The sequence below is a fragment of the Cinclus cinclus genome, chromosome 27, assembly GCF_963662255.1.
Source record: "Cinclus cinclus chromosome 27, bCinCin1.1, whole genome shotgun sequence".
Classification (NCBI taxonomy): domain Eukaryota; kingdom Metazoa; phylum Chordata; class Aves; order Passeriformes; family Cinclidae; genus Cinclus; species Cinclus cinclus.
This window is the reverse complement of record NC_085072.1, coordinates 7,231,820-7,250,458: the sequence shown is the minus strand read 5'-3', so window position 1 is coordinate 7,250,458 and position 18,639 is coordinate 7,231,820. Positions and strand designations below refer to the sequence as shown.

General features: G+C 43.5%; 1 protein-coding gene across 2 annotated transcripts in view; it reads left to right on the top strand.

Annotated features, from left to right (window-relative positions):
- CEPT1 (choline/ethanolamine phosphotransferase 1) overlaps positions 1 to 14,742 on the top strand; it is a 31,873-nt gene extending 17,131 nt beyond the window's left edge. Inside the window, exons 5-9 of one of the 2 annotated variants that reach the window (XM_062509413.1) lie at positions 5,097 to 5,181; positions 9,923 to 10,054; positions 10,706 to 10,864; positions 12,079 to 12,204; positions 13,918 to 14,742. In XM_062509413.1, coding sequence (XP_062365397.1) covers positions 5,097 to 5,181; positions 9,923 to 10,054; positions 10,706 to 10,864; positions 12,079 to 12,204; positions 13,918 to 14,037 — 622 coding nt within the window. In that variant the 3' untranslated portion in view covers positions 14,038 to 14,742. The remainder of the gene's footprint in view (positions 1 to 5,096; positions 5,182 to 9,922; positions 10,055 to 10,705; positions 10,865 to 12,078; positions 12,205 to 13,917) is intronic. The other variant, XM_062509414.1, reaches the window with a different exon arrangement.
- The last annotated feature ends 3,897 nt before the right edge of the window (positions 14,743 to 18,639 follow it).

Here is an 18,639-nt window from a genome sequence, read left to right as displayed (position 1 = left end):
TGGCCACAAAATGATTAGAGGGATTGAAACCTCCTATGAGGAAAGGATGGGAGAGCTGAGGATGTTCAGCCTGCAGAAAGGAAGAATCCAGGGAGTCCTTGGCGCCCCTTCCTGTGCCTAAGGAGCTGGAAAGGGACACTGGACAAGGGATGGAGCGCCAGGACAAGGGAGAATGGTTTCCCAATGCCAGAGGGCAGGGATAGATGGGATAGTGGGAAGCAATTCCTCCCTTTGAGGGTGGTGAGGCCCTGGCACACAGTGCCCAGAGCAGCTGTGGCTGCCCCATACCTGGAAGTGTTCAAGGCCAGGTTGGATGGGGCTTGGAGCAACCTAGGCTAGTGGAAGGTGTCCCTGCCCATGGCAGGGTGTGGAATGGGGTGAGCTTTCAGCTCCCTTCTAGCTCCAACCAAGCTGGGTTCTTCTCTTATTTGGGAAGACTGTACAAGTTTGAAGACTGGCAAATAATCTGCATTTCAATTTGTCACAACAGGGAAAGGAGGTTCAGCAGAGGAAAACACTGCAGTGTGTTCAGAATTCATGGATGGCAGTGTCACCACAGGAATTGCTGCTGCCCCTGGAAGCTCTGCAGGAATTCTGTCTTGTGAATTTAGGCAGATAGGGAGTGAGGGCTGAAATGTGCATTTGAAAACTCACAACTTTTATGCTTCCCTGACTTCATTTGAATTAAATCTTCGGGTATTCTGGTTTTCAGCCTGTGGTTTACCCCCAGTGCTGTGCTGACATTTCCTGGCCCTGTCCCCGCCTTCTACAGCTCTGCTGGTTATTATGCTTCCCTAACATCACTTTGCTGCAGAGTCAGTATTTCTTAGCATTATTGTGAGTGTTCTCCCTAGCCTTGTTTTATTAGATGTTCTGTCTAGGCATTTTTGTTTGTTAAATATTGAGTCTTGGCTTTTTGCTCTGTTGTCAGTATCAACTCTTTGTTCTTGTTCTTCACCTGCTGCTCTTAAACCTCGGTTCAGGGTCTTCTGCTTATTTTACAGAAGATGAAAAAGCCCCTGGTTTATTTGAGGAAGAAATTTTTGGAAGTTGATTCTTTGTGTCCACTTAACTTGTTTTAACAAGTTAACAAACTTTCTGTCCATCTATTGTAGTGTGGGAATGTCTTGGGAAAATGGTTTGTTTCATTTTCTTCATTTCTTGGGGCTTAATGATCCTCCACACAATGTGCACACTGTCAGTGTCTGGGCAGTGCTGACATGACTCAGTTGTCAGGAAACATCCGGTTTGGGGGAAGGGGGTCAGGTTCGGGGAAGTGTGGCTCCAGTGATGCCTGAAAATAACCCACTTAATAAAAATATCCCCATTCAGAGGCTTTAAGAACTCTAGCAGAATTCATGCTGCTTGCTCTTCCCAATTGTTTTTTCTTAGGATTTCCACTGTAGTATTTAAATGAGTAAATAAACACAAACACAAGTTGAAAATAGAATCTTTGAACTGGCTGATTCCCTTCTTGCTTTGAAATGGTTTCGCTTTCTTACAGCTCTGTGTGTGGTACCTGCTTATATGTAACTAAATATGATTATAGTAATTAAATGAGGCAGTCTGCAGGAACAAGGGCCTTTCCCTATTTTCTGCTTTTTTTTCCCCTTATTTTTTTGCTATAATTTGATAAATCATCTATTACTCCAGAATTGTGTTTTCTCTAATGTTTACCATGGGAGAGTTACTTGAATATGCAATGGAACTTGATTTAGAATAAAATATGGTACTAATGACATCATATCTAAGCAGGAACATTATTACCCTGCTTTGTGAAAAAATTCCCCATCCACTAAAGCAAGTTGCATGAATTTTCCCTCAAAAAGAAAGGCATTGGTCAGTCTTCATCCAAATGGAGCAAGTGCTTTCCTGCAGCCCTGCTTTTGCTTTCCCATTTTATTAGGTACTTCCCAGCTCTACTAGTTTAAAATCACTGTGGTGACTGAGGCAATTTATGGATTGTTTTGATTGCTAGCTCATTATACTTGGACCCATTGCATAAATTTAAGTTAATCATTTAGGTGTAGGAATGTCCTCTGGATCACCTGACATGTTCTTGCTTTCCAGGCAGTGCAGATACTGCATTGCTGGTATCTCTCTTGACAAAAACATTGTTGCTTTAGTTTATAATGGCATTCTTTTAACTTTTTTTTTTTTTTTTAGGGGCTGTTTAGGACTTTTATGAAGGCTGGTAGCAATCCACTTCTCTGTTGTTCCCATTTATTCCTCCCCAGTCTGGAGCTGCCAAGTCCCACTGGCTCACTGTTGGGTTGTGTGGCTTCCAGGGGCTGAGCAGATCTTCCCTGCCCTCCCCTTTGGGTCTCCCAGCATTCCCAAGGTCATGAAAAAATCACTAGGGAAGCTGATGGGCTGGGAATTGGGACAGGAATTTATTCTACTTTGGTTGGATTGTTTTAGCCAAGCCAATCTCCTGACCCCACTGATGTCAGGAGATGAGGCTGAGCAGATGTTTTTGGGGGAAAAAAGTGGCTGAATTTTAAGGAACTTGGGATGACTGGTCCATGTAGCAGCATTATAGATGTATCTGGTTTATGCTGCGGTTGCACAGTTACCTTGAATTCAAGTTAAACCCAGAGAGGAACCGTGTGCCACTCTAACCACATTGGGCTTCCAATTGTTTTTTCCTTCTGTGGTCTAGCTTTGAGTAGCTGCCTGTGGATTTCTGTCTAGAGGCCGCTTGACATCCTGTGGAAAAAAAATCACTAAATAATTCCAACATCAAGCATGTGCTTTACTGATATCAAGCCTATCATTTCAAGCCATTTTACAGTGCTTTTAATGAGCATGAGATGTTCCCAGGTCTTTTCTCTCCTTGGGATTAAGAATTTATGTTTTCTTTAGGTGATAGTTTGGTGTTTAGTTTTTCCTCAGTAGGTCTTAATGCTTTTGTCTTCTGTGTTAAGGAGCCATTTGGTATTAAAAATCCAGAATATTAAGGTAGAACTGAAGTTAAGACTCATATTTGTTCTGCAATAAGAGATTCTTACTGCAAATCAGGGATGAGTTTTTAACAAATATCCCTGGCTGCCTGATGCTGTTTCTGTTTGAGTTGGAAGGGCAGAGCCCTGGGCAGGGGAGTAAAGGCTGTGCCATGTCTGTGTAAAGATAAAACTGTCTCCCTAACCTCAATCCAGGCACTTCTCCCCATGTGTTTGTTGGGCTCTCAGCCTTGTGCAAAGGTTTGTCTGGCAGAATAACTTGGGTTTCCATACATGACTTTGCTTTATTGTGCATAAGATTTCTGCTGCCAAAAGAAACCTGGTTTCCTATCCAAGGAAAGCTGTAAGTTTGAGTTACCTCCATGAGTTATTAGTCACTGTTTCTGTGAACTTTCTCAGTTTCTTTCTGTTCTTTAGGTGATTGACAGAAGTAGTGAAATGGGCTAAAACACATTCCTGCTCTCCTGGAATGGAGCTGCTCCAGCCCTTCCTTGGCTGGGCACACTGAGAGCACATTTCCATCCTGACTCCAAAGGCTGGGAGGAAGCAGTTTGCATTAAATCAGTTGGTCTGTGTATCTCTGCTGAGCGTTTTAATTTTTTTCTTGCAAGGTACCTCAATGGCTCCATTTGTTTGTATCAGGACTGAAAGCAGAGATATTTTAGAATATTCTTTCCTCAGTGGAAGTTAATTTTTCCCCCAGCCAGTTGTGATTGCCTTGCAGGATTGTTATTCAGCAGACTGGGTATTGGAGGGCTCCAAAGGTTATTTCTTGGGTGTCCCATCTCCAGGTTTGTGTAGTGAAAAGCAAATTGATAAAGCTAAGAATCATGGAATGGGTTGGGTTGGGAAGGACCTTAAAACTCATTCCAACCCCTGTCATGGGGGGGGGATGTCCACCATGGGTTTTAGGTGCAGCCTTGGAATATCCCTTGAGCATAAGGCTCTGCTGCTGACCAGACTGGAGATCCTCAAATGAAAGCATACACTCCCAAACTGAAACAATGTCTACAGAGAAACACTGAGGTAATATTAAAATCAATTCCATGATCTTGTAGGTCATTTAAGGCAGAGAGAGGAAAGCCCACCCCATAATGCTCCTTCCCTGTGGAGGTGATATGTACAGGGTTTTGTCACAGCAAAGCTTGTGTGTGCAGGAAGTGATTTGGAGTTCTTTTAAGTAGAACTATCTAATTGGAAGTAAGGGTACTCCAGAAATGTTTCAAACTGACTTGAAGGATTATTTTTGTTGTATCAAAAATAATTCAGGGCAAGATACTATTGTATGGCTATAATAGATATGTTATATATAACATTTTTTTATATGTAACATACATCTGTATGCATATATGTAGATGTATAAAATGTATATACCTATTTATAACATACAGAGTGTATATACATCCCATATATATCTATATATCTACATATCTATATATATATCACACTAGCAAGTCCATCTTCTTCATTTCACTTGTCTTTTTATATACTCCTATTTCTGGCATTCATTTGTACACCTGTGTTTCCTTCTTTCTACCTCCAAGACTTTTACCTGCTCCTTAAAACAAAGCAATAAATCTCTGTTTCTCCCCTTCTTTCCTGCAGCACATCCTGGCTCTCCTGGAGAGGTTTCGCTTCTTGCTGCCATTGTACCATTTCCATCAACCCTTTAGGGATTTGTGTTTCTCTTCAAAGCTTGGTGCTATTCAGAGAATATTCATATTATGATAGGGTAGGGAATCTCATAGGAATTAGAAATACATTTTTAGAATTTTATCATCTGTACTAAATTCTTTTTTTTGGTGGACAAGGTTAAAACTTAATATTTATTTCTGTAGCTGCCACTGGGCAGTGAAGAGTTCCAATGTTTCCTGTTGATAAAATGGGTTTCTGTTACTGCACTGTGAAGTAAAACAAAATTATAGCACAACATTACTCTTAATTTGAACAACTAAACTAAATACATTTTTGCCTTATAATTTATTTGTGAGATTTCCTCTTTTCCTCAGCCTTTTGGGGTGTTTTTACCATGCATGACAGAGTTGTGCTGCTGAGCATGCGAATAACGGACTTGAAATTGCTTTGAATAATTCTGCTTTTTTTTTTTTTTTTGGGCTTTTTATACCTAATCAGAATTGATGTGACTGAAGTACAAATCTTCATAATAATCATGCATTTACTGGCAGTGATTGGAGGACCACCTTTTTGGCAATCTCTGGTAATTTTGCTCATGTTCTTATCTTATCCTTTGTAATAATCCCATGTGCAGGACTCCTGCACATCTCAAGACAGTTTCACTTCTCCAGGAAGGTTTCACTTTTTCTTATAAATGGAAACAGATTTTTGAATTGAGATCTCACGGAATTAATGTGGATCCTGGGTGTAACAGTGCCATTAAACAAGGTTATTTTATACACTCTGCGTGCAGGTAAAAAGCTACGAAACATTGCATGAACTTTAATCTTTGGTGAAATCCTGGCCAAAACCTGAATGAATTCCATGCAACAAACAGTGGAGGAATATTAAGCTGGGATGAGGATTTGGGGGAACTCTTGGAGAGCAGTTTGGAACCAACAATAGATAATTTGGCCTGAATGTGGCCGATGACTCTTGATTTGCCTAAGGGGAAAATCCCCAATTGTCAGGTTTTTTCTTTTAAACTAAGATGAGTAAATGAGCTGCTGGCATAGCCTAGCTGCAGATGCTTTATTTCTATCTGTATCTATGTATATATCTATATATAGTATAGGTATGTTGATACAGGCTCACCAGGTCATGTCAGCTGGCAGTTTAATGGCAATAATAATAATAATAATATCACAATTGTAAGTATTACTGAAGCCACATTGAGCTATCCAAATGGCATTGTCCACAGAAAAGCGTGTACGTGCATACATAAATTAAAAATATATGAATTTACTGGAAATAAATTCCAAAGCATTGATTTCCTGGAAGGTTTTCCTAGTTTTCCTGCCTGGTTTTTGATCTTCTCTCTGTATTTGTTAAATGCAATTCTTGAGGAGAAAGAAATCTTGATTTCAATAGCACCAAGAGATGGTCAAAAGTCCCTGAAAAGTTTCACTCCGAATGGATTTATTCTTACCTGCTCTATGTAATGGGAGCAATGAACCAACAGTATGTGTAGAGGATCCAAATGAGCTAATCATGGCTATCCTGATTTTGCTACTTCTGCTTTTTTACTTTCAGGCTTAAAACCCCAAAGCCCTTAATTAATTCTATAAACTGCAAAGTAAATACCATCTAAAGGGAATGAGGGTGGGTAGGACTGATTAGAAAATAAAAATGAGGCTACACATCACCTTACTGGTGCCAAGTTTTCCAGAATATATTAGTGTGGCCAACATCTCCATGTAGCTATAATTTAATGTTCTGTGTTACCAAGAAAATTTCTCAAATTCCTCTTCTCAGTTTCCTTAAAAAAAAAAAAAAAAAAAAGGAGGGAAAAATGCTGCTACAGCAACCTCTGGCACAATTCACTGATGTTTGTGTGAGCTTAGAAATGGGTCTCTTGTTATTAAATAGCTTAAATAACTCAAAAATAGCCTTTTAAATAACCCTTTTCAGCAAAATCTTGAGATCTGTCAGAAGTTCTGTGTTGCAGCAGCATTTGCCTGAGCTCCCAAAAATGCTAAACTATTTTGGTTGGTTTAATGGAGCATTTCTCCAGAGAGCAGCCTTAATCAGGTCTCCCATGACAATCCTGTTTAATTCAGTGAGTGAGATTTTGTGTTCATTTAGAGATAAATGTTATTTACTGCTTGCAGGGCAAAATAAATCACACAACCCCTTCTCACCCAGCCCTCTCTAATCCTTTACTACTTGATGTGATTGCAAAATTGGTGGTTTGGCATTTTTCATTTGCTTCTGTTTGGGGGAAATATGGAGTAAATGTAGTTGTGTACTCAAACATTCCACTTTTCGCGGGAAAAGCAAAACACTCTGAACAGGTGAAATGCAGAGTTGTGGATTTTGGCAATTGTTGCTTTCATTGCCTTTCCTTTATTCCATGAAACTGTGTGTGCCTGTCCTGGCTCCCTCCTTTCTGTCAGTGTAAATTCTCTTCAAAGCCTGTTAAATGCTGCTCCCCAGGCTCCTGGAGCTGGGTAATTCCTGTGGGAGGCTGAGTATGGCTCCAGCTCGGACCATTTTGGACATGTGAGTAAAGCAAGGAAGCTTAGGGTAACTCATTTAATAGATTGTATATTTGGAGTCGATTTTCTTGCTTGAAGCAAGAAATGTGCTGCAATTGCTGGAGTTTTCTCCCACAGAGTGTGGAATATGAAAAAGCACAAACACTCTGGGAATATGAAGCTGGAGTTCAGCCCTCAGGAAGTTGTTCCTCAGGCAGATGTGTGTGCAATGTGTCTGGACAGCTCCGAACTCCAGCTGGGATCCAGCCCTGTGAGAAGGACTCCAGGGTCTGAGTTGCCCAGCTGGCTGTGGTATTTGTGGGATTGGTGACAGGAGGAGTTCCTGGAGGAAGTGGCTCTGTGCCCATTGGCGTAGTCTCTTACATGCTCCTCCCTGCTGCTTCCATGAGCCCTTAGCTGAGTTCTGCTCTGGCCTGTTCCCTCATAATTTTATTTTTTTAAATCCCAATTCATTCTGCATAAAACTGATGGAATGTACTCTAGAATCCTGGCAGTAATTTTCTGGCAAAATATCCCAGACTTGCTTTAATGCCAGCTCTGGCAGACGTTCCCAACTCTGTCTGTTGCCTGCTGCCACTTGGGTACTGCCATGCCTGGGCTCTTCCCAAACAAAATCTGGAATCCTGGAATGGTTTGGAATGGACCTTAAAGCTCATTCAGTAGCATTCCCTGCCATGGGCAGAAACACCTTCCACTAGACCAGGTTGCTCCAAACCCTGTCCAGCCTGGAATGCTTCTTTGCCAGTATTTACCTGGATTCTGCAGCTCTCTGGGCAATGCAGCCTTCTCTATGTGATCAGTCTCAGAGAGTTTAATAGAGAACATGGTTTGCCTGTAAAAAATGTGACTGATGATACTTTCCTGCATTGTTGACATGGTGTTGGGAAGTTCTGCTTGGACGAAGCCCCTGGAATCACCAGGAAGGGCAGAATAGTTGCAGGGACTGTAGTGATACATGGAATACCAGACAGGGAAGCCTTGCAGCTGTCTTCCAGTGTCCTCTGAGTTAAAATTCAGGTCCTGCTCCACTTTGTAGGAACGTTTCCCTCTCTCCCTCTACTCAGAGGGAAAAAATAAAAGTAATCTGATATTTGCTTGATTTTGCTGCTTCCCACTTTTGGCTTTGTTGCTCCCATTTTGTATATGGAGAAATTCAGCAGGTGCTGACTTTTTAACCCACTCCTGGATTTCCTCTGCTAAATTTCTGTATGTGGCTGTTTCTCATTAATTTTTCTTCAGACATGTTTTTACACTGATGCAGCTGCTGTGGAGGACAGAAGGAGGGTGTTAAGAACCCAAAACTTGCCAAACTGGTTGTTAAAACAGTGTGGCCTCATCTTTTCCATCCCTGAGCATCCTTCTCCAGTATTCTAGTGGTAGCTAGGAGTTCTTCCCAGCCAACTCCCTTTGTCTTGGGGAAATGTCAACCCTAATGTTGTTTGACTCCTGTAATGGGAGTTTGCTACTGTTGCCTTTTGCTTGTAAAAGTCAATCCACCCCCTTCTTTAAATACCAAAGTATCAGTTCTGAGGCAGAGGCCAGCACAGGTACCTGCTTTTAGAAGAGCTTGAGGAGTCCTGAGCCTTCTGATGTTAATGGATGATTACAAGTAGTGCTCCAGTCTGGCAATTCAAGCCTTCTCTTTGTCTTTATTCTTCCCCTGAAATCTTCTAGGAAATGCCTTTTATTGCCTTAGCAGGGCAGCCTTAGCAAGAGCAAAATATTTTTGAGTATAATGAAACTGAGGGGGGTTTGGGGAGTAGGCTGAACAAGGCATGAAGGGTTAAAGCTCTTCTGCCTCTTAATCATGTCCTGGAAGGATCAAGAGATTCAATTGTTGAGTGGAATAGAAAATTTAGGATCTTCAAGAATGATCTTCAAGTTCCGGGAGTGTTTGGACAGCACTCTCAGGCACAGGGTGGGATTGTTGGGGTGTCTGTGTTGGAACGGGTTGGATTGGATGCTTCTGATGGGTTCCTTCCAACTCATAATATTCCATGACTTACCTGCTGAAAGCTATTCTGAGAGTGTAAATAAAGAAAAATAGAAGCAACTTGACCTTTGGGCTTCTGTTCCTGACTGGACTCACTGGGGAGCTGAGCACTTACTCAGTTGAGTGCCATGACTTCAGTTCATTAATAAAGAGCTTTTAGTAGTTTGAATACAGTTGGCAAGTTTTGGGTTATCTCTAAACATTTGCTTCCATAACATACTTCCTGTGGTTTACTTTGGACTAGTCTTCATTTCTAGTTTTTCCTGTTCTGCTTGAAACATGACTGTTAAACGAAGGAAACTTTCAAAACTGCCTGTGCTCATTCTTCCCTTCTTTAGCAACCTCATCCTTCCTCTGCTGGGTCACTGACTCTGATCTGACTTGGCTGGTCTCTTTGTTTGCCTTGCCTTGCGCAAAAGATTGGATCCAGTGCTTGAAAGGGTTTATCTGACCATCCCAAGTGACCCTTTTTTTGCCCAGTTTGATTTTGACTGCAGCTTCAGGAAAGGTGATGATTCTTTTCCCTAGGATGACAGAGCAAGTTCTTGGTTTCTGTCCATTTCTCTGCTTTTGGTGTCTCTTCTCTGGTAACTGAATGTAAGTCTGGTTTTCTGGAAAGCTTCATGGAAGGATTTTTGGAAAATACATTTTTCTCTGTAGAAATGTCAGTCTCTGTATAGCAGAGAGAGAAGAGCAAATGTTGTGTTGGAAAGTGGAGTGTTTGAGTGCACCTGAAATATTAACCCAAATTTGAGTTTGTGCATATTTTAACTTCTTGTCTCTCTTCCATTAAGATTCCAATACTGAATATTCAGGTGAAAATACTCCCAGCTCTTTGTACTGTGGCAGGAACCATATTCTCCTGTACAAACTACTTTGGTGTGATCTTCACGGGTGGAGTTGGCAAAAATGGATCCACTATAGCAGTGAGTACCTTGGACTGCCAGTTCCTCCTCAGCACAGAGGCTCTTCAGCCACAGTTTGTACTTAACATAATCCCTCCTCCATGGGAAATATTTTCCCTTCAGCTCCTTGCTGGCTTGGGGAAAACAAGTTAATATTGTGTGTGTCAGAATAGTAGATTTAGGAGTCAAAGTTCTAAAATTTTTGATTAAAACTATTCATTGAACTTTTTGTTTTTGTATTAATGAGATAAACCAAGTTATACAAATACACGCCTCACCGAAGAGTTCACGGAAAAATCCTGTGCAAAAATCCATTCAGAAGGAAATTTTTCAAGAAGATTCTGTGTTTGATCCTTCTGAAAGATCTGTATTATTTATATTAGCAATGTAAAAGAACTAGTGGAGGTGTCTGCACCAGCACCTTCTGTAGCAGTGTTCTTCCTGCCTAAAATCTGATTTTTTCCCACCACCAGAAAGTTTCCACCACATTCTCAGCTGCTGCATGCTCAATTTTCACCTTTTTTTGTTTCCTTTTAGCACCAGCATTCAGAAAGATGTTTCTAATGTGATTTTATTTTTAACTCCTCATTGCACACCACATTGTGAGGGGCTCTTTGAGATTTCTTTGCAATATGCACATTTTATTAACCTCATGCTTTAATCTCACCATAGGGAACAAGTGTCCTCTCACCTTTTCTCCATATTGGCTCAGTGATCACCTTGGCTGCAATGATCTACAAGAAATCTGCTGTGCAGCTCTTTGAGAGGCACCCCTGCCTCTACATCCTGACTTTTGGCTTTGTGTCTGCCAAGATCACAAATAAACTGGTGGTGAGTGCGCCAGAATCTTTCCAAATCTTGTTGCAGGAAAACTTTTTGTACATTATGGAGCTCTCTGGGTATTCCACTCAGTAACTTGCACTTGTTTGTGCACTGAAGAGATATTTGTGCTTTGCTTTAAGTAGCGTGGAGGTGCAGCAGAGCTTTTTCTGTTTGAAAGGGCAGTGGAAATCTGGAGTTGATGCTGTGGTTGCACAGGCAGCACCAGGACAGCTCAGAGCTGTTTCTCTTCGTTGCCCAGCTGTATAATTCACACTTCTGTAATGTCTTTGTGCACATGTGTGAAGAGTTGGGCTGGAACAGAGGTGGCTGGAATCCCCCTCAGATGCAAAAGAGAGGAAGGTTTGGCAGAAGGAGAGAAGGTGATGGAGCTGCTGAGGTTTGGAACACTTGCTGAGGGTTTAACTTGAAGAATTGGAGGAAAATTTGGATTAAAATCATTAACAGGTTTGTACAGGGCGGAGGTATCAGTGATTGAAGGTTAAACAGCTCCTGCCTCAAATGCCATCCCAGTTCTGCAGGCCTCTGTTGGGCTACTGTGAGCTGGGTCAGTGTTGGACTTAACTCACAGTGGAAGAGTTTAAATTCATAGTGGAGGAAGAGTTTCTTTCTTACCAGGCCTGCTTTGTTGCTCAGTCGCATCCCAGCTGTGCTGTGCAGTGAGGGTGGAGTGTGGGATGGGTTCTGTGCATGTACGGAGGTGGGAAGGGCACACTTGAACACCAGAAGTGTTCATCAAATTGTAACCAGAGAGAAGTGGTGATGCTTGTGGAATGAGAGAAAAAGAGGTGGAGAGAGAAGAACACCAAGTGTCCTTGACTTTTGAAGCTCCAGCAGCTGTGAGTTTTTGTTTCCAGGCTCAACTTTAAAATTTACCTGTCTGCTTCCATTTCCCTGTTTGGTTTCTGGCAGGAGGAAGAAGTAAGCTGGAAAACTTGTTTTTTTTTTTTTTTTTTTTTTTTTCCTTTGCTACATTCTCTGCTCTAATAAAAGATGCCTCTCTGCAAACCTTGCATCTCTGTAGCTGTGAAGCACCGTGGTTCAAACAGTATTGTTGCTGCAACTTGAGTATTAGATATTTTGTAGTAATGTGGCTTGAACTGTATGGTTTTGGCTCTGTGTATCTGAAATCACTCTGCCTTGACAGGCACGTTTATTTCTTACACTTCTCTTTTTTTTTTTTTTTTTTTTTTTTTTTACTGCAGGTTGCCCACATGACCAAGAGTGAGATGTATCTGTATGACACAGCATTCATAGGCCCAGCATTGCTGTTCCTTGACCAATATTTTAACAGCTTTATTGATGAATATATTGTCCTCTGGATTGCCCTGGTGAGTCCAGGCTCATTTTATTAATTAGCTCTGCCACTAATTCACTGTGTTGGCTGTGCCCAGCTGAATCCCCTGGAGGGGGTGGATTTGAAGCTGGTACAGAGCTGAGCAGGGTCACAGTGTCCTTGGTTTGGTGTTGGGACAGTCCTGGGCACTGTCTTTTGGGATGGTCTGGGTGATGGGATCAAGGCACTCCCAGACAATTTTCAGAGGACACCATCTTGGGTGAGATGTTGATCTTCTGGAAAGATCTGGACAGGCTGGATCCATGGCCAAGGCCAGCGGTGGGAGGGTCAACCAGGCCAAGTGCCAGGTCCTGTCCTTGGGTCGCAACAGCCCCATGGAACGCTCCAGGCTGGGAGAAGAGTGGAAAGCTGGAAAAGGATCTGGTAGTGCTGGTGACAGCACTCCCTGGACATGAGCTCAGGTGGGCAAGTAAGCCAGTGTCACCTGGGCTGTCACAGCCATGATGTGTCCAGAATACCCAGTGTGGTGCTGTGTGCTGACACTGCTGGGGCACCTCCAGTCCTGGGCACAGCTCTGGGCCTCTCCTGACATGAGAAACACGGAGGGGCTGGGGCATGTCCAGGGAAGGGAATGGAGATGGGGAAGGGGCTGGAGCACCAGGAGCAACTGAGGGAACAGCTGAGGGGCTCAGCCTGGAGAAAAGGAGGCTCAGGGGGGACCTTCTGGCTCTGCACAACTCCCTGACAGGAGGGGACAACCAGGGGAGGTTGGGCTCTGCTACCAGGCAGCAAGGGCCATAACAAGAGGAAACAGCATCAAGCTGGGCCAGGGGAGGTTCAGGTTGGATATTTGAAAAAAAAAAATGCTGGAAGAGTTCATCAAGCATTGGAATAAGTTACCCAGGGCAGTGATGGAGTCAGCATACTTGGAAGTGTTCAAGAGGTGTTGGGATGTGGCACCTGGGGACATGGTTTAAGGGTGATTACGGTGGCTCTGGGATGATGATGCGAGTCAGTGATCTCGAAGGTCACTTCCAACCTTGATGACTGTGATAATTTAAAAATTCAAAGCAGTGTAGCAAATATTCAAAGCTTAGATTGAAATACTTTGCAGATGAGTATTGCTGCATCGTTAGCAGGGGCTCTGTGATGGGCAATGTAAGGGTGCTTTGGCTGTGCCTTAAGCTCTGTCGTAATTCCAGCACCCATAGGGAAAAACATCTGAAATTCAATTTACCTGGGCTTATCAAATGCTCAAGTTTAATGCACAAAAACAGTGTTAACCTCTCAGTAAAACTGTGTTGATACATGAGAAAAGATGTGTATGCAGTTACCACCATTCAGAGTTAATGGGGCATTTCACACTATCTCTGTAGCTGCTGTAACTCTTCTCTGCTTTCTGATTGTAGAATTGAGAGTCTGTCTTGTCTTAGGCTGGAAGAAAGCCCAGGATTCACAAACTCTTTAGGGAGTGATTCCCCATCCCTGGAAGTGTCCAAGGCCAGGTTGAACCAGGCTTGAAGCAACCTGGGCTAGTGGAAGTTGTCTCTGCTTATGGCAGGGGTGGAGCTGGATGGGCTCTTAAGTTCTCCCTTCCCAAGCCAGTCTGTGATTCCATGGTTATTCCTAGAGTTGGAGATTCATTTCAGTGAACCAGTGCTGTGGTTGTGGAGTGTGGGCTGTTACACCCTTGTGGGACACAAGGAAGGTGTGGGTATAACTGTGGATGATTTTTTTCCCTGTGCAGATCCTGTCCCTGTTCGACCTGCTCCGATACTGTGTCAGTGTGTGCAACCAGATCGCTGCCCACCTGCACATCCATGTGTTCCGCATCAAGGGCTGCCCCACACACTCGAACCACCACTAGGGGTGGGACCTACCACGGGGGAATGGAGGAGTTCGGTTTCTGCAGGAATGGATGAAGACTTGTAGGAGACTAAGGCTAAAAGCAGATAAGAACAAAGTAATTTATAATAATCAATGTTGTATAATTTTTCTTCTTTGTTATCAGTAACACTCCTTTAACTAGTCTCCTGCCTGAGAGAGTGAATTCCAAGTACACCCTAGTCAACTCTCCATGTAGTCAACTCTGTTGGTTCCAAGCCCAGGAAAGCATGCAGGAAGTAAATGCTCTTTGTAATTACCTTGATTACAAATTAATCTTTATATGGTAAATGGATCCCCACCAACTGAAGTTTCTAATGTAGTATAATTACAGCTGCAATCTGACTTGCTTTTAATTTTAATATTTCATCATCTCTTAGTGAAATACTTGTTTAGTGTCCACTTGGAATTTATTTACTGAAGACCTGAGCTGGTAAAAACCCAGAGATATCTCACTAAGTTGTGTGGCTGTAGCAGCTGCCAGGTGGGAGCCAGGCTGGGGTGGTTTTTGCTCGTGCATTGCTTACGGAGCGGTTTCATGCTGAACAGGGTCCTGTGAGCCAAGGGGTGCCCAGCATGCAAAATAGTGTGGTATCTTTGTCAATTAATTTTATTTTTTTAAATAAACATTATCTAAAAAGACAACTTATTTCTCAATTTTCTTCAGTGGAAATGACTATAAGAAAAAAATTTACTGTTTACTTTTTTATGTATAAAACTTAAGCAAAATTTCCTTTCTGCTCTTAATAAATAAGAATTCTGAGAGCAACAGTTGTCTTGAGATCTATGTGTTGCTCTGTCCTGCTTAGACTTGTGAATGATAAATCTGCCTGTGGTTTAGAGAGTAGTTTTCCACTGCTTCTTTATGGATCGTGTTGTCATTCCAGGATCTCTGGGAGCTTTGTCTGCTGTAGTAAGTGTAGTAAGTTTGGATTTCTTTTTTTCTGTCATTGTTTCAGTACCATTTTAACTGCGGTGAACTGCATGAGGGACACTAAGGTTAATGGAGGGTTTAATTTAATGTTAATGAAGTTCAGCTGTGCCACCAGCCCTGCACTGAGGGGAACTTCAGCCCCTGAGCAAAGGGGCTGAAATGCTGAGTAGGGAGTGTCCCTGAGCAGGATTTGCCTTGGCTGTGGGGAAGCTGCTGGGGACAGCTGGAATCCCATGTCTGAAATTCTAGCCCTCTAACCATAGAGCATCTCTATGAAGGTGGGAAGGAAATCAACTGTGCTGGGAGCCAAGGCCAGGACAATGACATGGCTCTGAAGGAATTAAACACAGCTTGTGGTCAGAAAAAAAAAAAACAAAGCAAAAAACTTCACACCTTGGTAACAATAAATCAAGACCTCCCTCATCTCCTGGAAGCACTGATGTGGATTTCCTGTGATACCCCAGTCATTAGAAAATGTACTCAGGAAGTGGAGAGAAAACTTGGTTCCTGCAGTGCCTGGAGAAGTTTGAAACTCCTGTTCCCCCTCCCTGGGCAGTGCTCAGTGTCCAGCTGCCATGGACTGAAAGAGTTGGCTTGCTTGTGTCCTGGCAGGGACAGGACTGGAGGGGACATGGAGGAAAGTGGCTCTGGTTTAGTGGTTGCAGTATGGAGGGGCCCTGCTGGGAAGTGGAGCAGAGGTGCCAAGTCCTTTGGCTCAGCCTTGGCACAGGAAAGTGCCTGGTCTTCTGCTTTCTGTGCTTGGAAGAGTCTTGGTTCCTTCCTGTGGGGTGGCACCTTGTCAGCAAGTGACCTGGAGGTCATGTGTCAGCCTGGGAGCACTGGGGGAATCAGGAACATGCTTGGGATGAGGAGGAGCCTCCTGTAAGGCTTCCCCACTCCACCCTTGCACTCCCACTTTGAATCTTGTGAGCAGCAGTTTTATGGCAAGCACAGCTGAGGGGTTCTTTGGAGATCTGGCCTTGTGTCAGGGGTCCTCTCAGGGTCCTGCCAGGCTGGAGCCAGAGGGGGGGTTTGGTTCCTGCATCCTGATGTACCTGGGGCAGCTTCCCAAGGGTCCTGGAGCTCTGCTCCAAGTGCCTTTGTGCCAAGAGCATCTCCATGTATGAGGTGACAGCTCTAAAATGACATTTTTGGACATAGGTGGAATTCAGGGAACTCATTAGCTGAGTTTTAACTGCAATGAGCTGGGGAAAGGGTTGATCTGGACAATGTAGCCTCTGATACTCTCCTTCAAGTGGAGCAGGTAAAAGTCTGAAAGGGAAGAGCCTGGAAGGGTTTCAATGTGCCCTTTACAAACCACGTGTTTCCTTTCATCAGCACAAAGTAGGTGCAGAGCTGTGGCTTGGAAAAGTCCCTCTGAGGAGTGTGAGTGGTTTCCTCGAATCAGAATCAGTCTGCTGGTTCATCAAGTCCAACCTTTGACCAAACACCTCCATGCTTGCTTACCCATGTAAACAAGGAGATTCCTGCTCTCAGTCCCCAGGGGTTTAAGATTAGGCTGTTCCAAATAATTTGTTAGTAACACTTGAGACTAGAGAAGAGCCAAAGCCATTAAAAGGCTGTGCAGGACCAGATGTCCATGTGCAAAACTAAAGCCTGTTGCTGTTCATGAAGTTCAATAGGACACCTTTTTCTGAGCTTTTCACTCCCTGGAAGTTTGGATGCTCCCAGCCAAGAAAAAAAATCTTTTCTCTGCTGATGTAGTTTCAGTGTTATCAGGGAACAGTGACTGTTGGCAGTCCATCCCCTCTAAAGTGCTATGGCTCTGGCTGTGGTGACAGATAATGGAATAAACAGTCTTTCTGCCTGCCTTGTTTGTGGCCATGGGTCATGTCAGATGTCCTTGTGGGGTTGAGAAGGAGGACAGGGGATTTGTGGGCTCAGCCTGATCTCTTGATGAGCCCTTTCACTTTCTGTTGTGTCAACAACTCAGGAGGAAGAACTTCTGCAGCAGCAGCACCTGGGACTGAGAACATGCCTGCTAAAAATACAGTTCTGCTCTGCAGGTCTTCTTCTCAGTTTCTAAAGAGAAGCTAGAAATTTCCACTGGGTGTTGTGTTGGCTCTTTAAGAACTGCTGAAGGAGTTCCCTTGCTCTGGTAAGGGGTTTAACCCTGGAAAGTGGCAGATCAGGACACCTCAGAGCCTCTTTCTGTGTCATCAAAGCATCAGCTTTGTTTCAAAGTACTATTTTCCTCCTCTTCCCATCCTACCCAGCTTGTCCCAGGTACCTCCAGTTCTGCTGTGTTCTAACTGTGAGTGTGGAATGGAGCTGCAGAGGAGTTTAATAATTTTCAGAGGGTGAGTTCTACAGCAGTTCAGAGGTTATAGCCAGGTGGGCTGGGAGTAGGGGTGGGAGCAGGGGCTGTTCCTGCCCTGGAGTGGTGGGAAGCACTGTGCTGTCATCCCTGAGCTGGTTCCAGCAGGGTGAACCCTCCCAGGACTGTTTGCTGGCACTGAGGCTGATGGCAGAGGGTGACACATGCCAGAACATGAAATTATCTTCCCCAGAGCAGCTGCATAGCAGGGATTGAGTCCCAAATCAGCAGCAGGGGCTGAGCTGCCTGCTGGCTGGACCCCAAATTACTTGGATGGTGTGAGCTGCTGGGAACTATATTAACAATTTGGCAGAATAAACGAGCTCTTTCCAATTCAGGGAAACACTTCTTGGTGCTGTTTTATTTACTGTTGTAGGCTTGGATCAAGTGTTGGGCAAATCTTGAGCAGGAAGAAGGATTTAAAAATACACTGTGGGTTATGCTGATGTGCTGCAATGTGACCCAGCCCCGGTGTCCCTGTCTCTGCTCCCAGCAGCCCCAGCTGAACCTTCCCAGTCTGTCCCCAGCAAACAGTCTGTCCACCCTCTGGACATTAAATGGAGGGTATTGAAGCCAGAACTTAACAAATACTTATTAAAGGAGAGTGACTTCTTACACAAGGAAACAGTGATAGGACAAGGAAGAAAAGATTTAAACTAAAATAGATTTTTAGATGGGATTTTCTTCCCTGTGAAGGTGGTAAAGCCCTGGCACAGGTTGCCCAGAGAAGCTGTGGCTGCCCCATACCTGGAAGTGGCCAAGCCAGGTTGGATGGGGCTTGGAGCAACCTGCGATGGTGGAAGGTGTCCCTGCCCATGGCAGGGGATGGGACTGGGTGATCATTAACATCCCTTCCAACTCAAACCATTCTGGGATTTGATGACTGTAAGGCAGTTCCCACCCTTCTGAAGTTCACCCTAGCCTGACAGCTGGAGAACTGACTGCATTTGAAAATTTATATATTTTTTGTGTATTTCTTCTCAGCAGTTGAGGAATAACTTTCTGTCAGTTTTTTCTCCAGAAGGAATTAAGCAATCACACAGTCCAGTTCCTTGTGCGATTTATAATTGTTTCCAAAAAAACTACTCCCAAAATGATGACCACTTCCCAGTTTCTCAGTGACATGGTGTTTGGTTTCACAACGAGGTTTGGCATCTCCCCACAACATAATGAACAAGCAGGAGAAGGGTGAGGCAAGTGGCCGTTTCCAAAGGGATTATTCCTGATAGGTGTCCTTGATTTTCCACACCATTTTCTGCTGTCAGTTGAATGTTGAAAAATAATTAAAAAAAAAAACCAACACACACACAGAA